The sequence below is a fragment of the Nelumbo lutea genome, chromosome 1 (genome assembly GCF_056320005.1).
Source record: "Nelumbo lutea isolate HS-2025 chromosome 1, American lotus-T2T, whole genome shotgun sequence".
Taxonomy (NCBI): domain Eukaryota; kingdom Viridiplantae; phylum Streptophyta; class Magnoliopsida; order Proteales; family Nelumbonaceae; genus Nelumbo; species Nelumbo lutea.
Window position 1 is genome coordinate 150,359,709 of NC_142684.1, and position 11,831 is coordinate 150,371,539.

At 35.8% G+C, this 11,831-nt stretch overlaps 1 protein-coding gene and 2 non-coding genes across 3 annotated transcripts; all 3 read right to left on the reverse strand.

Moving 5' to 3' along the window:
* Positions 1–4,592: 4,592 nt before the first annotated feature.
* On the reverse strand, positions 4,593–4,665 carry TRNAF-GAA (transfer RNA phenylalanine (anticodon GAA)). Its single transcript has one exon. It is a non-coding gene; the product is annotated as a tRNA-Phe (tRNA).
* Positions 4,666–4,674: 9 nt separating this feature from the next.
* On the reverse strand, positions 4,675–4,748 carry TRNAV-AAC (transfer RNA valine (anticodon AAC)). Its single transcript has one exon. It is a non-coding gene; the product is annotated as a tRNA-Val (tRNA).
* Positions 4,749–8,532: 3,784 nt separating this feature from the next.
* On the reverse strand, positions 8,533–11,534 carry LOC148878348 (endoglucanase 11-like). Its single transcript, XM_088953271.1, has 5 exons — positions 11,154–11,534; positions 10,852–11,064; positions 10,553–10,753; positions 10,199–10,453; positions 8,533–9,386 (listed from the first exon to the last, which is right to left on the reverse strand). Exons 1-5 carry the CDS (start codon positions 11,373–11,375, stop codon positions 8,712–8,714), a joined length of 1,566 nt encoding a protein of 521 aa, XP_088809397.1. The 5' UTR covers positions 11,376–11,534; the 3' UTR covers positions 8,533–8,711.
* Positions 11,535–11,831: the final 297 nt, after the last annotated feature.

The window sequence follows — 11,831 nt, forward strand, 5'->3', positions numbered from 1 at the left end:
TTATGCTGACTGGGAAGGAATAGCACATGGTGCTAGGGTTTTACATGAGGTTGCACACAACCCTATCAACAATTTTCCATTTCCACCTACTGGTAAGAATGGTGTTGTATGGGTGTTTGTTTTTTTTAATAAATTCATTTGTTTGATAGATATATTTGATTGACACAGACAATTACTATTTTTATGATGTTGCATACGCAAATACAAGACACTTTATGGCACCCTATCGAAATGTGCGATATTGGGCAGCAGACTTTTGTCGTGAGCGTGCTAGGACAAAAGAAGAACGATTCAACAAGGCACATGCAAAGTTAAGAAATGTAATTGAGAGATCATTTGGTGTTCTGAAAGCCTACTTTCCAATTCTTAAATGGATGGCGCCTTTCAATCTCCATGTCCAACAGGACATAGTCATTGCATGTGTCGCTATCCACAATTATTTGAGAAGGGAATCAATAGTTGATACTCTTTTCAATGAATACGATGAATCTAATATTCAGGTGCCTAATGAAAATGTAGAAGTAAAGATAGAAGAGCATGACAATGGAAAGACATCTTATGGGCAGGTTGATGCACAATTCATGGCTTCATTGCAAAAGGAAATTGCACAAGAATTATTAAATAGGAACATGCATTGAACTACTTATCTTTGATCCTAGTTATGTACTTGAACTATGTAGAACTGCTTGTTTGTTTGTAGTTTACTATATGGTTATGTAAGTGAACAAACTTTTATTTTATGTAGGGAAAATGGTTGTTAGGCATTCTCCAATAATGTGTGCATGTGGGGCTGAACAAATGAAAATCTAATATGTGAATGCACACAAATGAAAATCTAATAATGTGTGAGTAATTATTTTTTATTATTTTAAACACGTTAGTTATTAAATATTAATTATTTTTCATAATTATTATATATTTAAATATTTTTTATTTGTGTTTCAATATTATTATAACTATTAATTTTTAATCATTTTTAATATTTTTAATAGTGAGTAATTATTTTTATTATTTAAACACGTTATTTATTAATTATTAATTATTTTTGTAATTATTATGTATTTAATTATTTTTTATTTGTGTTTCAATATTATTATAACTATTAATTTTTATTAAAATTTAATCATTTTTTATTATTTTTTTAATAGTGAGTAATTATTTTTTGTTATTTATTAATTATTAATTATTTTTGGTAATTATTATGTATTTAATTATTATTATTTTTTAGTAGTGAGTAATTATTTTTTATTAATTTAATTACGTTATTTATTATTTATTACTTATTTTTCGTAGTTATTATGTATTTAATCATTTTTATTATTTTTTAGTAGTGATTAATTATTTTTTATTATTTTAATTATGTTATTTATTAATTATTAATTATTTTTCGTTGTTATTATGTATTTAATTATTTTTTGTTTGTGTTGGTTCAATATTAGTATAATTATTAATTTTTATTAAATTTTAATCATTTTTATTATTTTTTAATAGTGAGTAATTATTTTTATTAATTTAATTACGTTATTTATTAATTATTTTTCATAATTATTATATATTTTATTAATTTTATTGTATGATTTTAATATTATTTTGAATTTGATAAATCTTTTTATATGAAATAATACAAATTGAGTTCAAATTTACCAAATAGTCTTTTCTAGGGGCAAAATAGTAAAAATAGGGTATTTCAGATGTTAAGAGTTTGGTCCAACACAAACATGCCAAAGTATTCAGAGCCTCTGAAAAGTAGAAAAGTATCAATGTCTCTTTTCAGATTTCAGATAGTTTCAATATCCTTTTAACTTTTTAGATTTCAGATTTCAAATTTATCAAATGCCACCTTAATCAACTTTCACTAATAAGTGTTTGTTTTGCAATTTAAAAGTAGTAAGATGATCACCTAAACTGAATGGAAAATGTTGAAGAGCAAGGGCCCATGATTGTTTATTCTAAAATTATTCCTTAAAGTTATGTTTGGTTTGAAGGAAAAAGTAGGGAAATGTAAGGAAACCTTTACAAACCAAACATTGCCTAAACTTTTCCTTTAAACCAAACATTGCCTAAACTTCTTCATACAGAAAATAAAATTATACAAATGGAGCCAAATAGAATGGTTGCTTGTGTCTTATTAGGGGCAAAAATGATACTTTTATTTTTATTTTCTTTTGATTAAATTTATTCAAATGGACGTTAAAGTCAAAACTGTCATTTTCCACTGTCATCTAATGAAACATCAATTAAGTAAATCAATCCTAAATTATTGGGAGTGCTTTAATAAAAAAAATTATAAGATAAATTTTAGCAAATTCATAAAAATATAGGGAGTGTTTCAATGACCCTTTATTTATTTATTTATTTTTGATGGGCGATATAACTCTCTATTTACATGCTAAAATATTTTACATCTTTTAATCAAACAAAAAGATGAGGGTGGAAAGTGGTTTCTCTGTCAATGTACCAATAGCTTGATTTCATTAAATTCTTTTCATCGTGTAGGAATGTATTATTCTTTTGTGAATTTGAAAGTCTACGACTTACTTATACCTCTCGCTGGGAAAATTGCAAATACTAGTAGAAATGTTGTACCATAAGAAGTTGTGGGCAGAGGGAAAGGCCCAAGAACATTTTGTGTTGGTTATGGTGTAATTTTATGATTATTTTACGTTTTACCACTTTAACTTTGTACCTGTACCTCTCTTTAACTTTCTATACTATTTTGTTTTCTTAGCTTTTTTCAATATTCTTTGTTGTTTCGTGTTGAGCACCGAACTTTCACCTACATGAAGAAGGTAGTGTCCATGATTCTTGTTTAGTTTTCTCTTTGTCTTCTTTGTCCGTGTTTAACACGGGCCTTTGTGCTAGTTTATGTGCACATTAAGATATCTGCTCTTTGCGTGTCTAGATATTGATTTCCTTTTTTTTTTCCTTCCTAATTTCGTGTCTTCTCTTTGGTTCAGAATGTTCTTTTTTAGCTGATGAAAATTTTGACAAATAAATGAATTGCTTCCTTTGCTCAAACGTAAGAGTTCATCGTTTCGTTGTCACCTTGTTGTTAAATAACCCGTCCCCACTCCCTTATTTGTAGGGGTGTCACTGGATTTGGTCCAATCTGATCCAGTCCAACGAGTTTATTACAAATGGACAAGGTCCAATTTAATCCAATGAATATTTTTGACTAATTTGGACCGGTCCAATTCAATGTTTGGACTGTCCAATTTATTCAAATTCATTTTAATTTAGATTGGTTTTAACCTAAACTCGGTCCATTAACGCATATATTCTTATCTTATATCAACGGACCAGATATTGACTTAATCCAACCCAATTCAATATAATATTTTGGACAAGGTCCAATCCAATCTAATAAATATTTTGGACCAAATTAATCCAATCCAATATATTTTGTTGGTCTGTTCAATCCATTTAAATTGATTTTGGACTGAATGGATTCCAATCCAAAACCGATCCATTGACACCCTTATTTTGACATTCCGCACTCCGCAGCGCTTCATTGATTGAAATGTTTAACAGGTCAATAGCAGTTTGCTCGGTTTACATTTATCTATATCTAATGAAATACAGATCTTATCAATGAGTCGAGCTTAGGAAATTTAATTATCATTCCTTTGCCTAGTCAATCAATTTATGGGTTCTCATTGGTGGAAACCATTTAGGAGATATCCCGCCCCAAGAGTGAAAAGACTGTGTCCATAAGGCATCCGTTGAAAAGACTCAATTATCATTTCTTCATAATTGATTGTTCACTTGAGCTGCATTTGTAATCGATGTAAAACATTGTCGATGTAAAAATATATTGATAATATTTTATATTGGAATCGTAAAATGTAACTGTTCGAGTTTGAAAAACATGACGATAAAAGTTTAGAGTTTTATATCAATTTTATCGATATAGTATTTACATTGATAATCGATATAGAACTATGTTTTAGATGAAATTTTACATTAATTTACGATATAAAATTCTACTCCATTCAAACGTTGATAAAATCGAGCCAGAATAAAAATTTATATCGATCTTGATTTACATCTTTTCAAATTCCAATAAAACCGAACCGACATAAATATTTATATCGATTTTCATTTACATCACTTCCAAACGAAACCTTAAAGTTTCGATGCACCCTTCTTGCCCTGCACTTAAGAGTGGCATTCTTTTCGGTTTCTCTGTTTATGAATTACCAAACGGTCCAAATCAATGTAATGAAAGGTTTTACATTGAAGAATTTAGTTTCCAATTTTTTTTTTTTTGCAAGTTCACTTTAATTAGATTCCTGGAAAATGAAGAACAGAACAATGTAAAGCTTTGTTTGATTAGTTAAGAGTTTCAGTATTACATTCCTACAAGTAGGTAGTAGGATACTCCTAATTATTAGTAGCCATGGTAGAAATAATCAAATAAACTAGTATTTATCAGAGGTTATTAATCATTATTTTTGTAGAAGACCGAATAACAAATTAAGTTTACTTCTGATGCTGAGTCTGTCCATTCACTGTTATAGTAAAACCAACTTCCCTTTGCTCCACTGGATAATTTTCCCAAAATTATACATGCTTGCTGTTCGTAAAAACTATGCGGTGAGCGTGGATCGAACACGCGACCTTCAGATCTTCAGTCTGACGCTCTCCCAACTGAGCTATCCCCGCTTGAGAAAATGGCGTCGCCCGGACTCGAACCGGGGACCTTCAGTGTGTTAGACTGACGTGATAACCGACTACACCACGACACCTTTTATGCGCCTAGTGAGGTTAATTTTCCTTAAAACAAAATAACGCTTTTTTGACAATTCCGTTTTACTTTGGGAAACGGGAATCGACCACACATTCTATACTCAACGTGCTAATTTCCAAATGAAGAGCGACATTGTGAATTTTGACGAATACCAGCTCATCTTTATCACCATTTCTATATCGAAAGATTTTTAGAATATGTTTGATTTGAAGAAAAATGTAGGGAAAGCAAGAGAAAGTCAGGGAAATCTATAGAAGGTTTGTATAGGCCTTTTTGCATTTCCCTTTCTTTTCTTATTTTTTCTTTCAAATCAAACAGAGATTTAGTTGATAGTTGTTTGGGAGTTTCAAAATAAGAGAGTAAAGGCTTTGAAAATTCATGGAATTGTGTATGCCCTCTTCCCCAAATTGATGCTTGATAGACCCAGAATTTTTTTCCCAAATCCTTTTTAAGGAATTCGATTTAAGAAAGACAGGAAGAAGGATTCTAAATTTTAATTACTGAAGACCTGTTTGGCATATTTTTCTACTCGGTTTTTTGATTTATTTCTGTTTGGTTTGTGGAAGATCTAGCGGTCAAAAGACGGAGTGGCAAAAAAACATGGAAAGTCCATTTTAAGCTAATTTTAGAAAGTTTAAAATAAACTTTTGCAGAGATTGAACATTTTTATATGTATAGGTGTCTCCGGTCTATCTTGAGAGTAGTTGGTTTAAGGTCTTACCACCAATAACTTTGACAAGGCTCTGAGATAACTATACTAACAAGAGGTTTATGTTGATAAATACCTTTTGTATGCATAACTGTGTCATAGTAGTTTGGATTGAGAGAGAACTATGTAATTAATCAATCAATGTGGGGGATTGTTGGGTTTTAATCTCATAAGAGATTAAATCCAATGGGTTTGATTGGTCAATTACATGAGAAATTGCACCTGCACACTTGGTTGGAAAATCAAATTTTCTCTTACAAAAAAAAAATCCAGTTTTGAACTTATCCCTCATTGGATAATTACAAGGTTTGTTTTCAGTATTTCAATAGGAGCTGATTTACACTCCTTAGAATTAGTAGAGGAGAGTATGAGGATTCGATATTGCGCGTGTGTGTGGCACAATGAGGCACTTTAGAGACACACTTTGCCCGCACCTACGTGGCTCGCGATGGGCGGCTCTGATTTTGGTGCATTGATGACCGTTGATCACTGTTGATGTATGTTATGCTTTGTACCAGACTTAATATTGCATTTGCAGTAAGTAAACTCAGTTGGTTTACAAGTAATCCCGGTGCAGAGCACTGGAAGGCAGTTGGGAGAGTTCTTGGGTATCTCAAGAGAACCTTGGAACTTGGCTTGTTTTATTGTGATTATCCAGCTGTACTAAAAGGGTACACTGATGCAAGTTGGATTACCGGTAATGGAGATAACAAGTCCACATCTGGATGGATTTTTGTCCTGGATGGGGGTGCAATCTCTTGGGCATCCAAGAGACAAATTTGTATATCTCACTCGACCATGGAATCCGAATTCATAGCCTTAGCGGCTGTTCGAAAAGAGGTTGAATGGATTAGGAACTTGTTATTGGATATAAAACTTTGGCCTAATCCTATGCCTCAAATTTCCATTTACTGTGATAGTGAGGCAATTATGTCAAGGGCCTACAGTGGTACTTACAATGGTAAGTCCAAACATATAAGTCTAAGAAATGAATTTGTTAGGCAACTGATTCAAGATGGAGTCATCATTATAACCTATGTGAGGTCAAGTAAAAATTTGGTTAATCATCTTACCAAGGGTTTAGTCAAAGAATTGGTAAGAATGACAACTAAAGAGATGGGATTAAAACCTTTTACTTAGTCACCTGTAATGGTAACCCAACTTGAACTGAAAAGCTATCAGTATTGGGTTTAACGGGTAACAACAAGTTACAACAATGTGACTGTTAGCACTGACATTGAGAAATTTCTCATCACAACATAAACAGTGTTGTCCGTTATGATGAGAGGTTGAGATAAACTCTTAATGAGGTTCTGAAATGTGTTAAATAACGGAGCACATAGTGGAACTTCACCTATGTGAACATAGAAGTGGTGCCGCTTCTCATGAGTGTTTGGGTTTGCTCTTGGGATTGTTCATGAAACCAGGAAAGAAGCACATGGCCATAACAGTGCTGGGCAAAATTTGAAACTCTTGTAGAGACTGAACATTTTTATGTGTATAGGTGTCTCTGGTATATCTTGAGAGTAGTTGGTTTAAGGTCTTACCACCAATAACTTTGATAAGGCTTTGAGATAACTATACTAACAAGATGTTTAAGTTGATAAACATCTTTTGTATGCATAACTGTGTCATAGTAGTTTGGATTGAGAGAGAACTATGTAATTGATCAATCAATGTGGGGGATTGTTGGTTTTAATCTCATAAGAGATTAAATCCAATGGGTTTGATTGGTCAATTACATGAGAAATTGCATCTGCACACTTGGTTGGAAAATCAGTTTTTCTCTTACAAAAAAAAACAAAAAAACTCAGTTTTGAACTTATCCCACATTGGATAATTACAAGGTTTGTTTTCAGTATTTCAATAGGAGCTGATTTACACTCCTTAGAATTAGTAAAGGAGAGTATGGGGATTCGATACTGTGCGTGTGCGCGCGTGCGTGTGTGTGGCACAATGAGGCGCTTTAGAGGCGCACTTTGCGCGCACCCGCGTGGCTCTGGTTTTGGTGCGTTGATGACCGTTGATCACCGTTGATGAATCAGACTCCAAAACACATAATTTCGAAATTCACTCTCTCTCTCTCTCTTTCTCTCAGTCCGGTCTACTATAATCTCAACAGCAAAGTTAGTAAAACTGAGTGGGGGCAAATAACGCTTACTTGTCATGTTGATTGAAGATGTGACACATAGACATCCACGTGGCCTAGACCTTTTACACCATGAATATCGGGGGATTTGAAAACCTTTGACTCCCTGTTTAGCTTTTACTCTCCTTAATTAGAGGTGACGGCGTGACGCCCGCTTTGTTGAAGAATTCAGAAGACATGGGCTAACGAACCAACTCAAACTGTATTTTGTATTTTGGGTCTAAAAATTCTGATTTTATATTGAACCGTTATTTTTCCTTTTTTGATAAAATTAGTTAACAGGTTCAGATGTTCGATCAGGATTATATTGATATTTTGCTATTATAATATAGTTTATTTATCTATTAAAAAAACTAACTGATTCTTTAAATTCCCAGATGAAGCGACAAGAATTAATTGACGATGAATTTCATCTGATAATTTGTAACATATTTTTATATATTTAGACATACAAGGTCTGATCCACCATCCTTTTCATTTTTTTCACGATCCCAGAATCCAGAAGGTTGGCAGAATTTTATAAGTTTCAGCTACCAATCATATAAAAAATAGATCCATCTATATTGGAGGACCCGTTCATTCGGGATTTTCTGCTCACTTTTCCTACCCGTTCTCTATTCGTGTGAATTGATTTGAAAGATGTGTGACTGCAATTCAATTCACTGCGGATAGAAAATGTATAAGAATAGTGAACAGAAAATCTGAGCTCGGACACTTCACCCGCTTCTTCTTTGAACTCTGAAGACAAATTAAAACTATTTATGGCGTATTCACTTCACATGCATTTTATTGCATATTATATTACATAATTTGACTCGTCGTTACCTTGGTCTTATTATTAATTATCTTATCATCTTAAACTTGCTTTAATTCTCACAGCACAGGAAGAAGAAAGAAAATCAACACAAATCGTAAATCATAAAATTTGCGGGTGAATACTCTTTTCGTTTTTTTTTTTTTCCTTATATATAAGAATGAGGATACATACACATAGAGGTGGCTTGGCGCGGAGCTTCTTGATTCATCTGCCACCGAAAAAAAAAAACCAATTTGTAGAAAGAAAGAAAACAACTCTCCTATACAATCTGCAGTTTAATTTGGATCTAGTAAGAAGCAAAAAAAGATGGAGTACGGGAGAGCTTGTGCTCCCCTAATTGTAGTTGTAATTGGTGAAGCTTTGCGAAAATTCCAACCAAGGGAGCAGTATTGTAAGTGCAGGCTTCGGTCTGCATGTAATTACCCCTTTGGTCCCTAAAATTATCTTGCCAATCGGGCCCACCAACTAGGGCCCCCACCACGATGTTGGGGTTTGGTTCATCCCGTCCATACCAGTTGTCATAACCTTGTGTGCACCCAATGAACCCTTTGTTCTCTCTGTATGATACAATAGAAGCCCCTCTGTGGTGTACCCTCCGGGGATACTTTGGGCCGTAACCCACCAAGTAGCTCATGCCCATTGGGTTAGAGCCCAAGATGTAATCCACTTGGGACTTGGCATATTTGAGTATCTCTTGGTGCTCCACTTCTCCTGCCGGGCAGCTGAGCTTTTGGCCCGAGTGTTTCAGATAGTCGGAGTAAACGGTGAGAAGGAACGTTGCCGTCGACACATACTGCATGTTGTTCCATTGACGGATATACAGAAGCCCTCCCGGCGTGCGGTCGACGTTGGCCGATATGGTCTTGTTTAGGCAGGCACAGAGATAATATTCAGCTTTGGAGCGATACTGTTCCAGTACGTGAGAATGCTCCTTGTGTTCGTGTCTTCCTTCCATCAGCAGCTGCACGGAAGAAATAATGCTTCAGAAATCAGAATTATGACACCCCTTCCTTAGTGAAAGCTCCTATTATAACTATTTTTCTGGGTTTGATCCCTCTCGCATAACTAAATCCCTGTTTTGCATTAAATAATTGGTGATATTAAATATTAATTGTACAATTCTCTGCAATGCATCGAACATGTGGAATGCGAACCAGATGAAAAATCTATAAACTATTCTATAGTAGAAAATGGATAATAATATCGGTAGATCTGTGGCGTTTTAACAGTTTAAAGAGGAAAAAAACAAACTTTTGTGGGAATAAGTACAAGATTGGGTGGTCTCCATCATAGATCTCGAAGGCGAAACGTGGGACACCTGCGATCGTAAGGACGGGTGGAGGCACCAGACTCCACAGTCCAGACACTCCATTAATCCTTGATAAAGATTTCTCTTGGGTTTATTAAACAGGGAAAGTTCAAAACTGAATCTGAATGATTTTAGAAAGAGATGAAAGTGATGCATGTGCCACCAAAATTACCATACAACAAATTCCAATTCAAAAATGCTCCATCCCACTGCTCGTACAAGCTGAAGCTGGATTCAAAGCGGGACCCACTTGAAAGTTGAATCCTCCGGTTAATTAGGACTTACTTCAGGTATAAATTCTTCGAAAAAGTAAAAGCACAATTAAAAGGGGCTCTGAATGATTCTTGTCAATTAAACATTAACCAAAAAAGAAGAGAAGAAGAGAGGAGGAAGCAGCAGCCAGCAGAAGAGAAAACCATAACCAGACCAGGTTTCAGGTTTGGTTTGAGAGTGGAAGGGTTTACCTTTGAAGCAATGATCTGAACGCCAGCGTACTTAACGTCCCAACTGAACTCGGTAATGGCCCAACCGATCCCACCAAAGCAATGAGCATTGTTGATAACGTATTTGAGATAATCAACCCTGTCGGTGGCTTTGTAAAGCCACAAAGCAGCCCACAACAGCTCGTCTTTGTAACCGCTCACCGACGTGTAGTAGTTCTTCACCACTCCAATACTGCTATCGTACTTTCCTCTGTATTTGTCACCAAATTCAAACAACTGCAGAGAAGGGCAAAATAAGCAACTTCCTCTGGATTTAACAACAACTCCACTAAATTTGGCGGATTAACATGTGCTCTTTGTATCCATCTCCCTCACCTGTTGGGCATGATGTAGGAGCAGGTGAGAATAATGTGGGTTAGATTTCCGGAACACGATTGATGCGGCAGCCATGGCTGCTGCTGTCTCACCGGCTAGATCCGACCCCGGGTTGTTCTCGTCGATCTTGTATGCTTGTCGCGATGTCGTCATATCCTCCGGCCGTTGCCAACAGTAGTGGTCGGTGTCCCCGTCCCCTACCTGATCATTTTCATATACTCTGCTATGAGAATTCCGATCGTAACGGGTAAAGAATTTCTGGTATTTTGCTTTCTGGGAGCAATGCAGATTGAGATTACCTCGCCCCATAAAACGTTTGGGCTAGTGTGGGCTTTAATAAAATAATCGGTGCCCCATTTGATCGCCTCGAGTGCGTGCTCGTACTCCCCCGCTGCCGCGATCTGCTCCCCGTATTCTATGACACCCCACGAGAGCATTGTTACAGTGAATGCCATCGGAAGTCCGAACTTGACGTGGTCACCGGCGTCGTAGTACCCTCCGACTAAGTCCACCTGTAATCAATATTTCGGGCATAATTTCAATGACATTACATTCACATAGAGAATTGAACGATTTGGGCAGGATGGATAAAGGAACTAACTCCTTGTTCTAAGCCGTCGGTGAGGCCGGAATGGTCCCGCCATGTGACACGCTGATTGTAGGGTAATCGGCCTGAACGTTGGGACTCGAAGTAGAGCAGACTTTTTAAGAGCGCGTCGCCATAATCAAAAGCTTGACCTGTGGCAAGTAGTGCTAAGGTGAAGATTACAAGATACCAATGGTGTAGAAATCTCGGGAATTCATATTGCCTTCGCTTCTCCATCGCCCCTTCCCTCCAAAAACTGCTAGAGCTCAGAAGGGGAGGGAGAATGAAGCCTCTTCTCTCGCACCTCTCTCTGCGTCTGTCTTTCGGACCTCTCTCTCTCTCTGGCTATGTGCCCCTCACATGAAAACGCTTTCCTATGAATTGGTCTCAAGTCTTAAATGGAATTAGTGCGCGTATTCTTATAGCTGTGACTGTGATTAAATTTAATTTGATAGGTTTGAAAATTGGCGTGCGGTTTGGTTTGGCTACTACTTTTCAGAGACTTGGCGTGGCTTGGAGGATTTTGGAGGCTTGTAGCTCAGACTGCTCTGGGTTAGTTTGACTCTCTAGTCTCTACATACATTTCTCCAGCTTATGGACGGTAGAGATTGAGCTCTGCTCAATTGTTGTTTCTCGGTCATTGATGGTTCAAATTTTGTTTTATTTGTTTCTTTATGGGAAATTGGATTGATT